The 22005-nt window shown below is 40.3% G+C and overlaps 1 protein-coding gene across 2 annotated transcripts in view; it reads left to right on the top strand.

Moving 5' to 3' along the window:
- KCNH7 (potassium voltage-gated channel subfamily H member 7) overlaps positions 1–22005 on the top strand; it is a 355010-nt gene that overhangs the window by 157686 nt on the left and 175319 nt on the right. For both annotated transcript variants that reach the window (XM_018556690.1, XM_018556691.1), the window contains exon 3: positions 21010–21165. In XM_018556690.1, the coding sequence (XP_018412192.1) occupies positions 21010–21165 (156 nt within the window). The remainder of the gene's footprint in view (positions 1–21009; positions 21166–22005) is intronic.

Raw genomic sequence — 22005 nt, 5'->3', positions numbered from 1 at the left:
TTCAACAGAAATTTTTACAGTCGAAGTGCTAATGTGCAGCTCCTACCATAGAAATAAATGAGGCAGCTGATGGAACATTTTTCTGAGGCCGGCAGCATGCGATGTCACAAATGCAGAGGGACCAGGAGAGATGAGTCATGGAGATGTGTATTCCAGCGTGAACCACTCTCTTCCATTGCTGTGAATGGGAATAGAAAGACTGAAAATTAAATGCTGATTGTTTGACATGTTTCCGTCAGCCGAAAATAGAGTTAGAGTGAAATTATACCCTTTGTACATTTTGCAGTGGAAGTACATGGGAAAGCGATGCAAATTATAATGATGTGCGATAATTTTTTAAAACAAATTCTTTCTTTGCACATTTTAATTTAAATGAGTTCATGGGACAGACATATTTTCTCATTACTTACTGAGGTGCTACTTCCAGCTTTGCAGTGTCACATAGTTGTTGTGCTGTACTGCTCGTTCTTACAATCCAAGTGTATGGGTCAGCTGTCTAATCGGAAACTGTGTACTCCCCATGTAGCAATATTTTATTCCAACAGTTGTTAAAGTGACACTCAACCGAGAAGTTAAATCTTAAAAATGCATTGAAGTACTCTATTTACAAAAATGTATCTTATTTGTGTATCACTCGGCTGTAGATCCTCAAATCATCTCTGAATTGGTGCTGACACTGTCCTTCCTTCTGGAGGGGGGCTACTTTTGTTCCCCATGGTCTTTGTGTGTGTTGTAAAGTAGTCACCACTCCAAGCTTGCTCCCGTGATGGACTACAATCTCATGTTTACTTTACTAATTTGTATTGAGATTGTAGTCCATCACGGGAGTGAGCTTGGAGCGGTGGCTACGTTACAACACACACAGGTACCATGTGGAACAAACGTAGCCACCCTCCAGAAGGAAGGACAGTGTTAGCACCAATTCAGAGATGATTTGGGGATCTACAGCTGAGTGATACACATATAAGATACATTTTTGTTAACAGTTAAGGTACTTGAATGCATTTTTAGGATTTAACACCTGAGTTTAGTCACTTTAACTTGCTTCTCATACCCTGCCTACATAGCATGGTCTGTGATGTTTGTGAATGGCAAAGCAGAGACAAATTGGGCATCAAGTCATTCTATAATTCTATTTTATAGGTTAAAATAGCACTTAAGTCTTAGGGGTGAAAAGCAATGGATGTGGATGTATTTTGTAATGCTTTTCATGAAAGTAAAAGCACTACAACATAAATAGGTTTTACAAAGCAACTGTTTAGATTAATTCAGAAATGTATTTAGCAGTCAGTGAGGGTGTAATGTTAAGTTTCTGCAATGTCTGCAGAGTTGAAAGGTATAATGCTATCACAATGAATACCTAATTGTCTTGAACACCATAAAACAAGAGTCAGAGCTGTACTGAATGGGCTTGTGGATGGAGCCATAGGGGATGCCATTGATTTTGAAAACCTGCATTTGGAGACGTGGTTGAAGGTCATGGGCCTCGCTGAGGACTGGACTGATGCCGAAACTGCTATTTCTGTAACTAATTGTCTGTATCTAAGTAAATGTTATGTTTCATTCTTTTCAATAGTGTTTCTGTGTGCTTACTGAAAATGAGCTTTAATTTCTTTGTAATTACTTTAGGACTCTAGTGCATGTTCATACACTCACCCATGTCGTGACCCGTCTTGACAAAAGCCCCAGTTTGTGAGCAGGACCCATTTAATGGTTTCTGCTTGTATGATCACTATAAGAGCCCTTTCAGATGGGTGGTCCGATTAGGTCCACCTGTCAGTTTTTCAGGTGGACCCGATCGTATGCCCAATGTAAGTCTATGAGTAACTGGGTCTAAATGGATGCATGTTCATTTAAATCTGGTTATCCCCAGCACTGGCCAGGTCCGGAAAAACAAACCGAACAGTGTTCTGTTTCGTCACATGTCCATTTACATGTGATCCCCCATAGACTCACATGGGGTCCGGTCATTTCAGTTTTTTCCTTCATAGCAAAATGGAGACAGAACTGAATGGACACGGACATCTGATCTGCACTGCTTCGATCAGGAGGAGATCCGTGCACAGATCCCCTCCTGATCGGACAGTGTGAAAGGGGTCTACTAGACAGTTATCATTTAGTGTAACTTTGTAATGCTCTTTTACAGGTTTACTGGATGGCAGTGTATGACTGCAGATCCCATACTTATTCAGTGATCTGATAGTGACTGCAGAAGTACCAAACTTGTAGTACAGTGAATAAAGGTTTTTTTTAGGTTCTAATTAACACTTACTAGTCCATAAATTGGGATCTCAAGCACTTAAATCTGATCATGGGTGTCTCTAAAAGATAAACGTAGCCAAAGTTCTTGAAAGTCTAACCAACGCACAGCAAAAAAAAACCACTTTGCGCTTGATTTACTAAAGACAACTAAACCGCTCACTTTGCAAGGGGATTTTCCCTCAGTTTTGTGAATGAGGTGAATCTCTGCTGAATCCCATCATTCAAAAGTGCTGTTTTTTTTGTTAAATATTTTTTACACGTTTGTCTATTTTTTGCAAAGTGAATTTTCCTCTTAGAAAGCGAACAGGCCATTTGCCTTTAGTAAATCAACCCCATAGATTCTTACCTTAAAAATAAAATAAAAATTGTAATGAGCTCCAGTAAAATATCAGTTTTAGGTTGACTGACCCTTTAAATAGCAAAGCTCTCCTAATGCAGGCCTGATTTAGCCTTCTATTTGACATGTGATATACCCTACTATACAGGCAGATTGCATATCATACCTGTACTAAAAAATATATCTCATTGTGACTTCTGAAGGACTACATAAGTGAACTCCATCCGAACAATAAACCAATGCACACAAGAGTTAATAACCATCCAACGTGTTAACAGCAACATAATTCTACATAGTATGCGAGCTAGCAATTTTACATTTAAATGCCACACTGAATGGTTTGCTATGAATATGAAGTAAATAGGAGCTTTTATGTATTTTCCCGGAATCGGTCTTTAACCTACGCTCCCCTGGCAACTTTTCAAACCAATGTTTATTGACATTTATTAGACGGAACTAGTCCCAACCTGTGAATCATAGGATTAGTTCAGTAATACAATTGCCAAACAAATCACATAGCATCTTTTTATCTGGGCCTAGAAATTCTATAAGCAATGGACAAATGTGCTAATAAATAGAGAAATTCAATTAAAATCCTGGTGGGTTAAGATTTGATGTACACCTCAACTCAATGGTACTTTCTAAAGAACTGTGTAGTGTTGCAGACTTTTTGCAACTACTTACAGGGTTAATCACAAAAGGGTGAAGAGTTTGGAGAAGGCAGGAGAAGTGAACAATCTACGATAAAATAGCTGATTTGGAAAAATTCTTAAATTCAGCTCATTTCCATTTCAGCTATGTTGTCCTAGATTGTTCACTTCTCCTGCCTTCTCCAAACCCTTCACCCTTTTGTGAATAGCCCTGATAATGTCTATATGCATGCCAGAGATGGCCACATGGCACTTCTCAACATGAGTTTGCTGATGGTTAACAACAGTGGACGATTCCTGTATTATATATGTTGAAATGACCACTTGTAGTCTCCTTTGGAAGCCCGTGTGACAAAATGACAATAAAGTAGCATAATTGGGAAACAGAGAAAAAACAATGTCAACACAACAGGAAGTGACTTAACAGAGGGTTCCTCAGGCTGGGTGTCACCCGGTGGAACATCATTGGGCATGCGTCTTGGTGGTGGACGCCAGCAAAGAGAGGAGGGGGCGCTCATCTGACGGGATAAGGTATGCCACTTGGTCCCCTCCTCCCTTGTGAAGCTGTCAGGCTCATGGTCCATGACCGAGTGCCCAACTTTTAAGAGGGGGTGACCCCTCTGATGGTGTCACCCGGTGTGAGCCGCACCCCCTCCCCCACCCCCCACCCTTGTGATGCCACAATGACTGAATAAGAGGCATGGCAGAATCACCAGATAATATCTTATTAAAAGCAGCAGATTTAAAAATATGAAAATCGAGTAACATGTTAAAGCTATTATGAGAATTTAGTGATTGGGTTTACATTTACTTTAAGCCACAGCAATAACTTGTGGATCATGGGTAACTCAGCACAAGAGGGTTTTACTCATTGTGATTAAAAAATTGAAAGAAAACCTCTGGGCAAATGTTTTATTAACCCTTGCAGTGGGGCTACCCCTAGGGTGACAGTGTCTCTTTAAGTGCTGTCACAGGTTGGTGAACCAGGCACAATTTCAGAATTATATATTTTTACCTAGATATGATATAAAAATTTGTCAAATATCAAGCTAGATCATAGCATAGTAGAACACACAGAGGGCATAGAAATCATATCTACTCTATAAATCCATGCTGCTGTTGCCAGGTAAAAAGAAAAGGAAAAGAAAGTTGCCTGTTCCAGGCCTGTCAAGCTTTACAGCAGAAAGTTACACGGATTTGCATGCTGTCAACAAGATCTTCATGTTGACACTGGAAATAAATAGTTAAACAAACTGACATTTCTACCATATTTACAAATAACAATTCTGGTTGCTGACAGACTCAGGTAATTTATTTGGTATATTTATAAGGAATATTAGTCTATCTTTTCAGTGAACTGCTGCATGTCAGAGCCCTAGGTAGAAAAAAAACACTTAGTATATCTAAATCCAAAAGCTTTTTTTCTTGTACTTAAGGTGATCAGGACAATTACAGAAAGATAAATTCCTCAAAATGTGCAACAATAGAAATTCTGAATAATAGTAACAGATGTAGTAATATATGATAATAATGAATAGAAATTTTGAATAATAGTAACAGATGTAGTAATAGATGATAATAATAATAATAGAATAGGAAAAAAAGACGTGACTTTAGTTACACATTAGTTCCAAAATCACCTATAAAAAACCTATTGTGCTACCTTGTTGAAAAACAACACTGGCCTTCAAGTATTTTAAGTAGTGGTGGTAGAAAAAATGCAAACCGGCTTTAGTTAGGGTGCATTCACACCAAAATAGGAAGGAAATCGCGAGTCCAGGGTCCATTGATTTGCTATTGTACCTTCCGATTTCCTTCCGATTAGTTGCGTTGTGATTAATTTTTCAATGGATGCTAACCGAAGGGCATTGAAAAATGAATTGGAGTGAACAGGACTAGTTCGCACCTGATCTGTTGCATTATGTTTCTCTGAAAAAAAGTAGTGCACGTTCTACCTTTTTTCAGCACGACGATCCACCTTTTTTCAGCCTTTCCATACCACATACGTGGTATGGAAGGGTTCTTCTTCAAGTGTCCACAGTGCGTCCTGGTGATGTGGGTGCTTGCTATTGGCTGTAACATCCATTGGTGGGGTTCTACTAATATGTCCCTCAAGATTTCATGTGGTGTCATTATGGCAGTAGATGACCAATAAGCAGATCTGAACAGCAGCGGTAGATCAGCAGTCTCCAATTCCCATGGAAGGTTACCTGCAGTGGACTCGGGGATGCTAAAAGGGGTGTTAGAAGTTTTGTGGGTTTTTTTAATCGTGAATCAGTGGTTGTTTTTTTTAATTGCTGTGTACCCTTCCCCTCACTTTCTGTCCTGGAAATACAATATTATAGCTATCGGAGCAACATGATATCTACACAACAAGCATTTTGAACAGGAAGGTCAGCATTCATATTTCTCTCAATTGAAGTTTCCTTTTAATTAAGGCCTCAATGTGTCTTAGATTCCATTCATTGTGAAATGCTTTTTTTTTAAATAATTTGTATTTGGTTTACCTTTTTTTTATATGTTCTGCTTGCTGTTTTCTGTAGGCTGTGTAGCTGTTCCCAGCATGGCATAAATAATGCCTTCAGCTCTATACTGACCTATATACACTATCGTGTTAACTCATGTCATTCAAACATATGATGCAAGAGAAAAAAAGAATTTGCTCTGTGTTTGCATTATAAATGTGAACTTTAGGGGAAAACCTGTGATGCATCACTACCCAAAAGGATATTTCAACAATGCGCCCCCCAGATAAAGGGTTCCATTTCATTGCTTCAGAGAGATTTCAGTGATCAAAGTCAATAACATGTAGGCTGGGTTCACACCTATGCATGCATGTTACAACGCGTGTTTGTTAAATGTGTCTTACATGGGTATTTGGGGGTACCCCATTCATTTCTAATGTGCCCCCACACATGTAATTGCAGTAAACAACCCACCTGAACCTTAGGGCTTGTTTATACCACCATCACAGAGCTGCATTGCTCAAAGCATTTAGGCTGGGTTCACACCTGGGCGCACCATAGGCGCGTTTTTTCTGCTCGTTTTTCAGCTTGTTTTTTTTACGTTTTTTGTTCAGTGAAACGCGCGTTTGACGCTCGTTTTTATACCTCCCTGGCGGTATGATTTTATTTATTTTTTTCCTTTATTTTCTCTGTCTTTTATTTCTGTTTTTTTTTTTTAAACTTTCAAACTTCCCGCCGCTTCTGCCCCCCTGCAAGAGACGGAACCCGGAAGTCGGCAGCGGCCGGAGGACACAGCGGGGATCGCGGACAAGGTAAGTCCTATGATGTAATCCCGAGTGTGGCTCGGGTTTACCACTTTGTTAACCCCGAGCCACTCTAGGGAATTCCAATGGATATGCGCGGAAAAACGCCCAAAAGAAGCTCCTGTACTTGTTTGGGCGTAGGACGTTTTTCAGCGCGTTTCCATGGGCTTAAATACGCCGAGGTGGGAAGCATGCCCATAGGGATTCATGGGATTTCACTTGCTGAGCATTTTTCAGCACTTTGATCAGCGCTGAAAAACGCCCAGGTGTGAACCCAGCCTTACAGTTCAAGGTCAAGCAGAATACCATTGTTGTTATTGGTTTCAGTTTACAGTAGTGCCCTGTATATGTATACACTAAAAGAATAGGACAGGTTGCAGCATGCTTTGGAAAGGTAAGAGTCAAAAAAACAAGTGTTAAAAACATATTGCAGTGCAACACAATTTCAGAACTGTATGCCAGCACATATGCATTATGCATGCATTACCAGATGCCCTATTGCCCTGGTGCCCAATATGCAGCCCTTTGGTACTTATCGTGGAGCTCTCAGGATCTGTAGACATTAGTCTGTGTTTCTCTTACCTAGGTGCTTAAGCAGACACGTGAAGGAAGAATATTTGTTAGACTGGGTTCTAGAAGTTAAATGGCTTGGTTTAGTTCATTTTCTTACTTTCCTGTTTTTTTGTTTTCTCCTCAGATCTTTTATAATGAATCTTGCTAAGAGAAATATCAAATGTGGCACACTTTTAATTTCTAAAAATGTAATTTGTGCCACATTTTATATTTATTTCAACAAGATCCATTATAAAAGATCTGAGTGAAAAAGAGGAGATTAATCCTTTGTGAAAGCATTGATCATAAAAGTGACTGTGGTCTCTAGCACTCTTGTGTAATGTGACTCCAATCTAAAACTCGCTAAAACAACTTCTACAGCATGTTTACAGTCTCTGACCATTTCCTGTTGCATGTCTGCAGTCTCTCACAGTTTTCTTTATCATTACATTCACTGAATATTACATGCAGCCCTTTGATGATGTCAGTGGCTGCACTTCAGGCCCCTTCAATTAGGAAAATTGACTACCACTGCTCTATGGTGTAAATGAGCTCTAAAATAATAGAGTACGTGTGTTGTGTTGGTAAAAAAAAAATGGGTCAGATATGCTTTTTGGTGAGCTGACCTTAAAGTAGGATTAAAGGGGAAAAAATAAAAAAAGCGCTGAGACATGCAAAGTCTCTCTGACAAAAAAAATCCTCTTGTCTTTCCCAGAATTTTTTTTTTGTGTGTTCACTGTATGGAACATGCGCCATACAGTGTACACACTCACACATCTCTAAGATGCCTTAATCGGCTCAGTGACGTGGAGGATGTAACTCCTGTGAGCATGTGCAGGCAGGGCCAGATTTACTCTCTTTGCTGCCCCAAGGCCAGGTTCCTCAATGGGTCCCCCTACTCGCCAGCCCCCACATGGAGAATGGCAGACCTGCAGGCTGCATACAAGTGATCTTGGCGACATCACCAAGATCACTTGTACAAAACAAGCAGAGCTTCCCCGCTGTGCATTTAACTCTGCTTGCCCAAAGCAGGGCTAAATGTAGAAAACTACCCGCCCGGCACCGGAAATGCATGTGTCAGGCATCGGGAGATAGGAATTCCACACCCCTGCTGCCCCTCTACTCCCTGCTTGGTTGGCCTTGTGGGAAATCCAGCCCTGTGTGCAGGAGTTATATCATCAGTGGCCACCCAATGGTTGAAAAGGACTTTCAAGAATTGCCAGCAGCGGAAACGGTGGCCTGGAACAGTGCTGAAGACCAAAGATCAATCCAACAGCGCTGGAGCACAGGGCACACTTTTAAGATAATGTGTCCTAATTGGCATACTGAAACACTAGGGCAACCACAAAAACATTAAAAGGGGTTTGCTTCAGCTTTAAGAGCTCATAGGAAATAAATGGAATGTTCATCGCAATGTGAGTTGAAGCACCCAAAAATCCACAGGGGTGTAAATGGACTCCTAAATCTTATAGCTCCTGCAACATATAAAAAAAATTAAGAGTTGTGCATACCATTTAAAATGAGTAAATACATTTTTACATGCAGCTAGGTTAAGTACCTAAATCTGTTTTGAGATCAGCCTTTGCCATCCCCTGCAGAACAGTACTCAGACAGGAAGGGGGAATGGCAACATGAGATAATCAGGCTCTGCTGCTTATACATGTTCTAAAGCCAGAGACAGGCATAAGCCGAGTCTCTAATGAAGCCCAGGTAATGAAACACGGCAGGCAGGGCTTAGAGACCTGCTGGTAACCCAGGTCTGTTGGAGACCAGGGATTGTGGTCATGATCCTATATTAACTCACTGAAGCTCTGTATACACATGCGATTACCCAATAGTGGTGGAAGCACTTATGTCATGTGAGTACTCCCTGGTGTTTCAACCTTGTATATTAAATCTGTTACACTCTTATCTGAGCATTGCATACCTACATGCTGGTACAAGAACATGCTGATTTGCCAGTGGGATATCTATCTATACTATGTTCCATAAAAAGGACCATAGAAGAAAGTATGTTTGATTCCATGGAGAAAAGATCAAGAAGTGCATTTTAACTTGCCTTTTAAAAGGAGGTCATTCTGATTCGGTTAATTTCAATCCAGTAGGTGGTGGAATTGCACTTGAAGTACTTGAGTGATACACAACAGTGGATTTATTTACTATTTATGACTGAGCATAGGGATCTGGACTTGTGTTTCATGTTTTGATTGACTTGCTACATTTTATTTTGCACAATTTGTTCTGTGCACTGCCTATCATTATCTGTTTGCCATTTGAAGTGAAAGACAGCCAGGCAAATAACGTCTTCAGAAGGTGGTCAGCAGTGGCAGCTTAAATTTGTATGATAAACCCAGGGAGTCATTTGCACCTCAATTTTACTACACAACAGAATGCAGACTACCCTGTGCTGATTTGTATTTTAATGAACAGATGCTTTTTCCAGTCAGCTATCGTGTGACTGCATCCTGGCTAAGATGGCACAGTAATAAAGACCGTGGGGTTTCCCTCGTTTGGCTTGCTTCTCAGGTTAAAAAGGTCATGCACATGCAGGCTGGCACTGTAGGACATAAGAGATTTTGACAGTGAGTCATAAAACAGAGCCAGCAATCTATAAACAGATGGCTCAAAAAATGCTGACAATACAAAGGAGCTGAATATGTAGAGAAATGAAATGTCATACGGCAGGCGCAGGCAAAAGCGAAACGCTTGAGAAGGTAAAGCCATTTAAGTGTGGAAATTTGTGAAGTGGAAAATATCATTGGGCTTACTAACAAAACCTGAGTGTAACATTTCTATCTCACTTTGCCTGTGTGCTGAAAACTTGCTTGCAATGAGATTAGCACAGATTTGCAACGATTGTGCCAATTGTTGTGTAGTTACTGAGAGCAGTTTAAAATTATGAGCATCAACAGAAATGCTTTTGAAAAAAGCAGCTTCGATGTTAGACGCTAGAGTGTATTTTCAATGAGTGCAAATCTTGGAATCCATAACAAAATAATAATGTTGACCATTCTCTGCAGTACCTTGCATGTTGAGCTGTTGCTCAATGATTAAAATTGCCCTTTTGATGCCACTATATGGCTAAACGTTTGTACACACTTAACCATCACACCTATATGGTTAAGTGTGCACATCTAATTGGACACAATGTTGGACATCTAATTTCAAAACCATGGATATAAGTATTCCATTTCAAAACCATGCCCCACTGCCCCTTCAGCTTTAACAGAATCCACTCTTCTGTGAAAGTTTTCCACAATTCCAAGTGTATCTGTGGGAATTTATGTCCTTGCAGTAAAAAGAGTATTTCTGATGTGTTCATTTTGAATAAGAAGACCTGGCTAGCAATCAATGTTCAAATTCATCACAAAGGTGTTCAGTAGTGTTAAGGTTAGAGCTCTGAGCTGTGCAGGCAACTTGAGTTCCACCAAACCAAACTCATCAAACCATGTCCTTTTGGATCTGACTTTGTGCAAAGAGACAGTCATGCTGAAACAAAAAAAAGTGCCTTCCCCAATCATCTGCCGTGTAATTGTCTAAACTGACTTTGTATGTTGTAACATTAACAGGATCGTTCACTAGGAACACCAAAACTCAGTAATTTAATGGGGTGACCCTATACTTTTGGGCAACTAGTAAAGCTTGGCACCTTGTGCATTGTTGGCCCTTTGTGCCTTGGAGTGATCACTGAGGCATCTGCTTCAGCCTGCTGCATGCACCTTCAGCCACATAGGGGCCTACAGCCTATGGGGCCACAGGACACAGGTGTCCTGTGGACCCAGTTCCTGTTAGGCAAGCTGTCTTGCCTAAAAAGATGAACCTTGTTAATTGTTGCTATCACTGTCCTTCAGTCTGGGTCTTGAATGCTGCAACTTCGGCACAAAGCCTCATTCACTGTCATTCTGTTCAGTCAAAGTGTACTGTTCACTGGGGGCTTTCAATGGATAGTGGAATGGTGAGTGGGTCGCAGTTCTGTTGTGGTGTAAAAGAATAGTGACATACGTATGGGTAGAATTGTAGGAACCAGAGATCCTATCATATAAAGTTAAGAACAGCAGTTCAAACAAGTATCCTGAGGAATTTAAAAAAAACCCTCAAACTTCTGTTTTAATTATCAGTTAGAAAACACTTCCTACTTTCAGATCTGTTGTGCTCTTTAAATAGGCTGACCAACAATGCTGGTATCTGCATTCCTCTCTCTGTTAATACACGAGGCGGCAGCTTTAGGTGAATGTTGTCTGGTACCACCTGAGAAGGCCTTTAAATTATTAACTATAAGACAATCAAAGAAAACATAAGCCACTCTGGCTTGACCACTCAGGCACGTCCCTGGTAGCTTTAACATGTTAACTGAATCCACTGACTTATATTTTTTTAATGGTTTTGCAAAGTTCATTTGTGTAAAAGGTCACGAAAGAACAGCATCACAGCAGGTTGTTGACCATTTACATATGTTCAGGGGAAGATAAGATATGTTGGCTGTCTTACATGGCTTCCATTACCTTTCTGACAGATGCTAATCAAGCTAGAGTATAACGTTTTCTGTGCTGAGCCTTGCAGTGTATTCCCAGTGATGTTAGCAGTGTTTTCATCACTTATCCATCAGGTGTCCTCGAACACAGTATTCTGTAGGCAATTGTGTATTTACTTTTTATGTTCTAGTAGATATTGTTTTCTATGAAGGGGCTGCTCTTTGGGTTATTTTTGCCATAAGGCATTAGGGGGACAGATGGTTAAAAGGGCCCTGACGAAGCCACAAACTTTTGAAAGTCAAAATTTGAAAAGTCAGAAGTCTTCATAGTTAGGGAAACATGAAACATCTCTCTTTTGTTTTGGTGTTCTGTACAATTAAAAATTAGCTCTGCATGGAAAACAGACAGCAGCAGGTTGTCTCCATCAGATTCTAGCATTAGCTTTAATAACATAATGTGATGGAAGGGGAGGAGCTTGTAAAAGGCCATCTTTGTTCAAAGCCAAATTTTCTCTTTTTTTGTTTAACATCTGGTCCATACCATGTGTAATACATGTGAAAAAGAACCACCAAGTGTATTTATTCAGTAGAACTGGGATGGAAGAAAATAATCTGTTTCCCATGCTTCTTGTTTTCTAACCTTCAAATAAAAAAACTGGGTGGTTGCTGTGAGTATCACCCTGATATTTCAGTACCTATATTTTGTTTTTTAAAAGAACATACACTATATTGCCAAAAGTATTGGGGCGTCTGCCTTTACATGCACATGAACTTTAATGGCATCCCAATCTTAGTCCGTAGGATTCAATATTGAGTTGGCTCACCTTTTGCAGCTATATCAGCTTCTGGGAAGGCGTCCACAAGGTTTAGTAGTGTGTCTATGGGAATGTTTGACCATTCTTCCAGAAGCGCATTTGTGAGGCCTGGTACTGATGTTGGACGAGAAGGCCGGGCTAGCAGTCTCTGCTCTAATTCATCCCAAAGGTGTTCTATCGGGTTGAGGTCAGGACTCTGTGCAGGCCAGTTAAGTTCCTCCACCCCAAACTCACTCATCCACGTCTATATGGACCTTGCTTTGTGCACTGGTGCGCAGTCATGTTGGAACAGGAAGGGACCAACCCCAAACTGTTCCCACAAAGTTGGGAGCATGAATTGCCTTAAGAGTACTATGCTACATGTTTGGTGGTCCTGTCAAGAGATTCAATCTTTCCGGGAATATGGTCTATAAAATAGGAGTACATTTCATTAAGGTGTAGAGACTGCTCACACCTGGAGTTGCGCAATTGGCTATTATACCAGGACCAATTAAGTAAGTTAAGAAAGGCATATTTAGATTTTTTCTATTTGCTGCAAGAACTGTAAGAATTTTCTATACTTGTCAGCTCCTTCCATGGGTACGAGTAGCGTGCAAAATTGCACTGAAATCCGGGTTTAGTTCTTCAAAATCTACAAATTTTGTTAGTTAAATGTTTTCTCTATCAATATAAATATAATTTTTTTGGGTCAGAAACATAAACAAACATGTATGTGTGCTAAGAGATGCAAAGTAAAAAAGTCTTTACATTCCAGTGAATAACCTTCCATCAAACAAGACAGTTCTATAGAACATTATTCACTCGCCTAACCACTGCTATTCTCAGATGGAGAAAGCTATAGTGTTTATTCAATCCGTCTGAGGCGCACAGCCTATCCAACAGCAAAGCTATTTTTAGTAGTTGTGAAACAGTCCTAAATTGCTTATTTTCTGTTTACTAAAGTCATTTTGTTTGTTTCTATGGGAACAGTGGCAAGTGTCTTGGTGTAACAGTTTGAAGAGATGGTTTGAAGGCAACATAGTTAAAACTTGAGGTATTCGATCTCAGCCGATGTGAATTATTGACAAAATAAAACGACAGTAAAGGGTCTGGCAAAAAATAGTTCTGGAAATTGCATATTTTTTGGTTGACCGGCCTATATTAAATTCTAACTCCAGCCATTTTTTTTTGCATAGAGTGGGAAAGATTGTTGAAATATGTAAAGGACAATTAATATGTAAATTAATCAGTGTATTTTGTACATCTCTGCAATGCATTCATATTCCCCATGTTATATCCCTTAAAGCAGACCTTTACCTTTAAATCAAATTCTACCAATACATCCCTCTATGTACAATGAATAATAATAACATAGACATGTCAGGTGTAAAATGCTGGGATTTTGAAATACTTACACTTGCAGAGCATTCACTTCCTGCTTTGAAAGGGCAAAATGACTTCAGTTTGGCAAAGCAATGCACACTGGGATTGCCTTGTCATCAGCAGAGCATTGCTGGGAAATCTCATCTGTAATCTCACGAGATCTCAGGAAAAGGCATTTTCCTCCCCCGAGATGATGTGCATGGTCACATGTCCTAGTCAAATGTCCCAGAAGTAATAGGAGAGCTAGTAATCTGCCCTTAGTAAAAATGGCCACTATCAGAAGACTGGGGAAGAAAAGAGAAATAAGTTATGCAAAGAATACAAAGCCGGCAATTATCTAGAGGTATTTGTTTGTAGATTGTCATTATTAAACACTTCAAAAGGTGTGTTTGTTGTTATTTTAAAGGTATGGGTAAAGGTCCGCTTTAAGTTATTAATGGTGTCAAGCTTTCAGGGCCCATCAGATCCCTTATTTAGGCATAACACAATTTTAAAAATGGTTTTGAAATCCAAGTATTTGTACACAGAGTTCCAAGGTGGTGCAATGAAATACAATCCTTAAAGCCCAACCTCAGGGAAATTAAAAGTTTCTCCTTTCAGTGGGGCTACCCCTTCACTGCAAGGGTTAAATACTAATTTATGCCTAGTGGACAGGAAAAGGCTGTTTTACTTACCTGATTCCCGCTCCCCGCGGGGAGGGAAGAAGAGGCTGCAAGAACCAGTCTAGCAGCCAGAAGGGGGCTGGCAGGAGCGGAGATCATAAAAATGGAAAAAAGGGCCTCAGTCATGAAGGGGTTAAAACAGCTTTGTCCTGTCCCCTAGGCATAAATGAGAATGTAACCCTTGCCGTGGGGATGCGCTTTACATTTCCCTGAAGTTAGGCTTTAATAACATATCACAAAACTCTATAACTGCTGAAATGGCATCATTATACACACAAGCCTAAGGCAGCTCCCTATTTTTAACCCTCTTCCTTTGAGACAATGGGGTTGATTTACTAAAGGAGTAACGTATGAAATAAACCTTTCCCCTAGCTTAGTAAATGAGGTGAAGCTCTACACAGTTCAACTGTCCAACCATTTGCAGTAAAGAACAAATGTCCCCCAAAGCGATACACTCCCTGGGAAAAATATAACACACAAACTAATATCTATAAAATTAGTTAGCAAAGCATACTTAAAAACAGGATCACATTTCATATGATCTGAAAAGCTACTCTGTGTATCCTACATACATATCCTACATGTGATCCTATTTTTAAATATGCTCTGTTAATACATTTTGCAAGTTTTATAAATATTAGTTTGTGTGTTATATTTTTCCCAGGGAGTGTATCCCTTTGGGGGATATTTTTTCTTTACTGCATATTCTGGGTTCCACACTCATTGGGAACATATATGAATATTTTGAATTTCTGATGTCTGAATCACTTCGGTTTCCCCGCTCTTGGTGATCCCCCATTTCTTTCTCCTGCATATCCAACCATTTGCCAGCAAAAGTCAATTTGTTTAAAATTTTCATTGCACATGATTATGTATTCTTTGCAAAGTGAATGTTCACAACATTTGCTAAGCTAGTTGAAAATTCCCTTGCAAGGTGGATTTGCTCTAATCGTTTAGCAAATAAACCCCAATATGTCTACTATGAAATGTTGAGTCTGCTTCTGGCTTTTTCGCTGTTCCAGCAGCAATAGTCATTGTCTTAGTTTCTTCTGATAATTATGGCACAATTCTGTTTTGCAGATTGTTTCCCAGTGTCAGCACTCACCTCATTAAAGATCTGGGTTTTCATAGAATGTAATGCTAGATCAGTTTGCTGTGGCCAAGGAAAGTAAAGTTTCTACTTTTACCGTGTTAAGTCACATTACATTAGACTGAAACAGACAGAATTGCTGAATCTGGCATTTAGGGAAGTCTGCGAAGATCAAGTGTACTTTACAAAACTTCTTCTTTTTTTTAATAAAAAAGTGAAATGAGTGACATAAGCTGCTCAAAGTCTAACTAATTAGACTAAAAGTTATTGTTGTTATGTAATGCAACTAGATTGTTGCCAAATATTTGTTTAACATAAAAAGTGCAATAGATCTAAGTGGAGTGAAGAAAGGACAGGATTCAAAGAGCATTTAAATCCATTAACAAAAAAGTAATACATTGCAGCTTACCAGTCACCTATGGTGGCTGCATTAGTTTTCATTCTTTAATTTTTTTCCTTTTATTTACACACCAGTAGTATTCGTCCTTTCCCATAGTGACAACATTCTCCCACCATAAGCAGCTTTGTCAATCAGAGGATAAGACCTGTAGTACCGTATTTCCCCCAAAATTTCATTCACTCGGCTGCCCTCGGCAGCTTTGTGAATAGACCCCTCTGTCTTATAATTGTTTAGGCTAAAAAAAAACACACTAGGTCTTATTTTCGGGGTAGGTCTTATTTTTATTTTTTACTGTACAACAATCCACACTTATTCCTGTACAACAGTCTACATGTATTCCTGTACAAAAATATGGTGATCAGGGGTGCCGTACATTTCCAAGAGAAATATGGTAACCAATCGCTGGCCAGAATGAGCGAAGCGCACTTTTACTATCGATTCCTCACAGGCGGAGTGCATTTGGAATCACTCCGCCTGTGACAGGAGCCGTCGCTGTAGAGGAAGCATCGTCTTATGCGGCTCTGCTCCCTCCACTGCCGCCTCACTTCCTCTAGTATTGGCACCGCTGATTCTCTCCCGAAGCTCTTCAAGTTCCCCCTTATGCCACCACCGGCCCTGGGAATGGTCAGGTGCCCATACACCTGACGATTATTGTACGATAATCGTGGGTGATCCCGCGGTTGTACGATAATCGTAAGGTTGATGGGCAGCGTGGGACCGCATTTACTCTACGGTCGTACGATTTTCAGCGGGTTGGTAGTGTGATCGCAAGACAAAAGCCGCACGACCCGAGGTGCGCAAACGCACACTGCCCGCTCACCATTGCAATCATCTGCAAGACCTCATCTCACCTGGGAGGACTTGCTATGATCGCAAGTATGATCTGCCTGTCCATGATGGGCAGGTCGTAAGAAATGTTAATCACCTTACAACCATCGTACAAGGAAAGCCGTGCGATGGTTGTAAGGTGTATGGCCACCTTAACAGTGAACATCTCTTATGTGCTCTGTTTTGCTCTGGAAAATATTCCATTGAAGGTGTTTTTGTTCAAAAAGTACCTGGTGATCCTGCCAGAAGTCATATCTTCCTATGTTTTCTGCCTCTGTTCTACCCTTATCTGAGAGCATTGGTCTCAACCCACTTCTGTAGACTACAGAATAACCTTACCCCCATCTATGAGGAGATGGGTAGTTCCTCTGTAGTCCTAACAAACGTCTTGCCCATCATTGGCTTGACTGGGGATGAGAGAGATCTAACTACTAGTGTTTCAGAGAGCAATGTAGTTTCAATTAGGTTTCAAGGCCTGCTGTACAAGACTTACAGAAAAGAAAAAGACTACTGTGTTTTTGCTCTTTTAATAGAAGGTTGTCATGAGAAAAACATGGAAGCTGCCATTGTTGATCTATTTTTAAAAATATTTGTTACTTGGCTGTCATGGAGCCCACCTGCTTAAAGTATATGTAAAGTATATGTTTGGACAGAGTAGAGAATAGTTAAAACTACTCTTAGATATGTCTTGTAGGACAACAGAAAAGAAGATAAATTCTCTCCAAAGTGAAGGAGATCCATTATTAAACTGGTGTCACCAAGTGTGCTCATTTTCTATGACTTTCTGTCACCAGAACAAATAAAAAGAGTTAATCTCTAACAAAATCCCCTGAACACTCATTCTAAGATCAGAGGAAAAAGGATTTGCTTTGGAAAGACCTCAAATATTTTGAGTCACAAAACAAGTATACAGATAAGGACTTATGACTTTATTTTGACTTATAACAACTAGACCCCGCTCACACTGGGGCGGTTTGACCGCACGGATCCACCGACATGAACGATCTCATACATTGCAATGGGGACTGTTCATGTGACCGCACGGGTCAATGCGATCCGAACCGCACCCCCCGCCCAAACTGCTCCTTGCACTATTTTTGCCGCGCAGATCAGTGCGGTTTCCATACAGCTTTCAATGGAACCGCTCTGATCAGCTCTAAAAAGTCAGGCACTCGGTTATGGTCCGAGAGCACGACAGTGTCAGGAGGGAGGAGGGGACCTGGCAGCATACCTCATCTCACCGGGTGAACGTCCCTGCCTCTCTCTGCTGGCGTCCACCACTGAGATGGACGCCGGCAGGCGTTAATTATCTGACCGCGCATGCGCGATGACGTCACGGCCTCGGGACGCCCCTGGCAGTGGGTCTGATTTAAATTTCACCAATCAAATTACCAAGGTGTAAGTTCTCAATGTCACTTATTGAACTGCTTAGGGGAAATAAGCTTAAATAAATACACCATATTTATTTATTCGGAGGAAGTGGGGTTTTGGAGGTGTATTTGGGGTAATGTAGTTTGTTTGATTTAGTATTCTTTGTATACTTTACTCAGGAGTCATTTACAGCCCATTGCATCCCTAAAGCAACTATGTTGCTAATCTGAACTTGCCAATCAAAGCTGTCCCTAAAAAGAAGTAAATACACTGCCTGGCTAAAAAAGGGTCACCACCTGGATTTGGCTAATCAAAAAGGTGAGAGCCTTTCATTGTATAATAGGTCTAGGTTCAGCAACATTATGTCCCCCAAAAATTAGGTCAGCTGCCTACAGGAATATACTAAATAACCAGGTTTTTCCATCAATGGATTTTTTATTCCCTGATGGCACTGCAGCATATTCCAAGATGACAATGCCAAGATTCATTGGGCGCAAATTGTGAAAGAGTGGTTCAGGGAGCATGAGACTTAATAATCACACATGGATTGGCCACCGCAGAGTCTAGACCTTAACCCCATTGAGAATCTTTGACATGTGCTGGAGAAGACTTTACGCATTGGTCCAACTCTCTCATCATCACTACAGGATCTTGGTGAAAAAGTATAGCAACTCTGGATGGAAATAAATGTTGAGACATCGCATAAGCTTATTGAAATGATGCCACGGCTGATGCCAATCCATGTCATAATCAAACCTAAAGGCGGCCCAATAAAATATTAGAGTGTGTGATAATATTTTGGCCAGGCAATGTATATTCTTACCTGTCGTGTCACATGCACCCAGCTCCAGTAAATACAAATTTGGAGCTTAACTTTAAAAAGTGTCAAGACCCTGGTCCCCCACTGCACTCATTGATCCCCCCTGGCCTAAACGTTACTACTATGTCCTGTTTAGGCTGGCAACAGTCACTTTAAAAACCATCTTAATATTGCTTTACCTATTGACTCCAATGCACCAAAATGACTACATTTTACTTGTCCCCAGCTAGGACTGTGAAACAGTGGCAACCACATAGAATGTGTTTTACTTAGTTCTGTGTTATATGGATTTTGGTGTTGTCTAAGAATCTTCCCGTTCCCACCAGAAAATTTACCAATTGCTCGCACTGAGAATTTCTGGATGATAAAATGTGTAAAAATATTTTGCTGAAAACTGGGGCATCAAATGTACATTAATCAATATGAGGGGATTAAGCGTTGTACATGAAAAGACTGCAGTAACTTCATAAGCTAAAGAAGCTTTAATCAAGGATAACTTTTGAAAAATTATTTTAACTTTCCAGTAATTATCCATGAAAATTTGAAAGCCTCCTGCAAATCCGTCGGCTGAATTGAGGACTATAATTATTAAGGGCACATTATTTGTAAGTTTTTAACACACATAACTAGCCTATTTGGAGTTAATTTTCTTTGTATGTAATACTTTGAAAACTTTTAAGCAATTCCTCTTTTAAAGAGAAACTACAACCTCTTATCCTTTACAGCCAAGGAGGGTGCCATCTTAGGCCCCGTTCACACTGAGCGATTTATCGCGCGGTAATTCCCGCGATATCGTGGCTATGTACCGCACGATATCGCTCTCCAATGCTTGGCAATGGGGCAAAGGGTCCTGCTGTCGCAGGTCGTGCGTCGCTACAGCAGAACCCTTTTTGGAGCGGATTTTGCCGCGATTCTAGCTTGCTCAATGCAAGCATTTGCACGATATCGCGCAAAATGCAAATCGCGCGACATACGCGCAATTTGCGAATCGCGTAGTGTGAATGGGGCCTTAGTCTTGATTTGAATTGCAGCTGCTATGGTGCTGCACATGTAATTCGCTATGACAGTTGGGTCGAGAGGTGAAAAAAGCACACTGGCAACCTTGACAGTTGGCATGCCTTAAATCTCTAACACTTCTTTTTCTCCCAACTCCCAAAAAAACTAACATTGATAAAAAATACGGCAGCATTTCCCAACTTTTCTTGAACATCTGGGTTATTCTGTTGCAGAACTAATTTGGGGCGGGGGTAGCCAAGACATGGGGGTTGTATCTCCCAACCTTGAGGTGGAGAAGCAATGTTTCATATTCATTCAAATATTTATTGATGTATTTAAAGTTTGACAATAGACTTGACATTGACACTTTCCCGGTTATACCTTCATCCTTTTTAGGGAAAAACTCACTATAGGTACCTTAATGTGCAAAACAAAAGATTTTCTTGCAATATAAGCAATCATCTCCATAAAAGTGGGACACAAAAAACACACATCAGTTAACGTAGGGCTAGACAAATCCCAGGAGCCAGGTAGCCAATGTTTCTTTAAAATGACAGCTGGCATCTAACTTATGAGGTTTTCTCTAGTTGTCTTTAATGGAGCTGGGTCATACAATTTTCCTGGTGGCTCCTGGGATGAACAAAGTGCTCCTGAATTCCATATACATTTTCCACCCAGACAAAGTAAACCTGTCAAACTTGTTAAAGTTTTAAAACTAAAGGTTCATTTAAATTACTGCTCTTTACGTATCTGTAAGAACAATCTGCTCTAACTTGAGTAATGTGTCCTGCCCCAGACCTAAGCTCCTCTGATCTACTTTCATCCTGCCCAGTGAGTCATTTGTTGCTGCTGAGGTTCTCGCAAATCTGTCTTAGGACACCTTTTGGAGAGATATCTTTGTAATAATTTGCGTCCCTAATCCCTGCTACAAAACCATAATGAAGTTGTCATGTTTGCAGCTGGACCTTTCAAGTATTTAGTCTGCATTATGAATAAATTATCTGGGAAGTATGACACCATCACTTGGCTGTGTAATAGTGCTGGAAGTGGGGCAGATCTGAACAAATATTTAACCACTGTGTCCGGCAAAAGTTTTCTTATAACTGTGAATTATTTTCTTTTCAGGTTCAACGTTCATTTGCAGTACCCATATTATACCCGTAAAGAACCAGGAAGGTGTAGCCATGATGTTCATCATGAATTTCGAGTGTGTCTCAAAGCTTGACAGTCCCAGCTCCCCGGATAAATTAAGCCAAATTGTTCCACTGAAATCAGAAAACCGTAAGTAAATCTCAGAATGCTCATTTCAAATGTGGGTTTTCATTGTGGAATTCTTTACAGCTATACTGGATAAAATAAAGGAAACCTGTTCTGACTAGGAATGAACTCAGGTTCGGACTGAACTTGGTCCAAACCTGAGCTCTTCCGAACAAAGAAGAAGTTCCTTCTGGGCATGGAATGAAGCGCCTTCCATGCCACCCAATTAGCTGCTGGTGGAAAAATCCCTGCCTACAGCTTTGACTTACATGCAGTGACTTATATGTGGTTACATGTGTGTATTTGGTAAATGTACAAAAACGGGGAAAAAAGGAGTAACGCAAAAAAAAATGTTTTATATAAATTATTATGGATTGAGCTCCTGGGTTTCAAAAAATCTTATTCAAACAGCGCAAACCCCCTGACATAGAAATCCCATAAGCGGAGCTCTCCAATGAACAGATATTCAGGTGTGATATAAAGTGTATCCAAATATTTTTAATTAAACATAACACAACACAATATAGAGATAAATCACCTCATACATAACATTTAAAACTTTAAAAGAAACATATAGCTTCCCTAAGATGACCCAAATGTAGGGCAGAGTAGTCAGGGTTAAAGTTAGGGTTAAAGTGCCCACAGGATAAAGCAGCAGTCACTGATATAGGCGGATACACCGTTATGAAGCGATGGATACAATTGTATCGACATGTGATGGAGTTACTCACTTATTCAATTGTGGCCACAAGAAAAAGAGTCCGCACTTCCGTAGTGGATATCCTGATGGTATTTCGATAAAAATAATAATTGTGATCCTGGTGGTTATTCAAATGATTTCAACAATCGCACGGTTCTTTCTCA

Source organism: Nanorana parkeri, unplaced genomic scaffold (assembly GCF_000935625.1).
Source record: "Nanorana parkeri isolate BGI_ZX_2015 unplaced genomic scaffold, ASM93562v1 scaffold247, whole genome shotgun sequence".
NCBI classification, from domain to species: domain Eukaryota; kingdom Metazoa; phylum Chordata; class Amphibia; order Anura; family Dicroglossidae; genus Nanorana; species Nanorana parkeri.
This window is presented reverse-complemented; position numbering and strand designations above follow the sequence as displayed.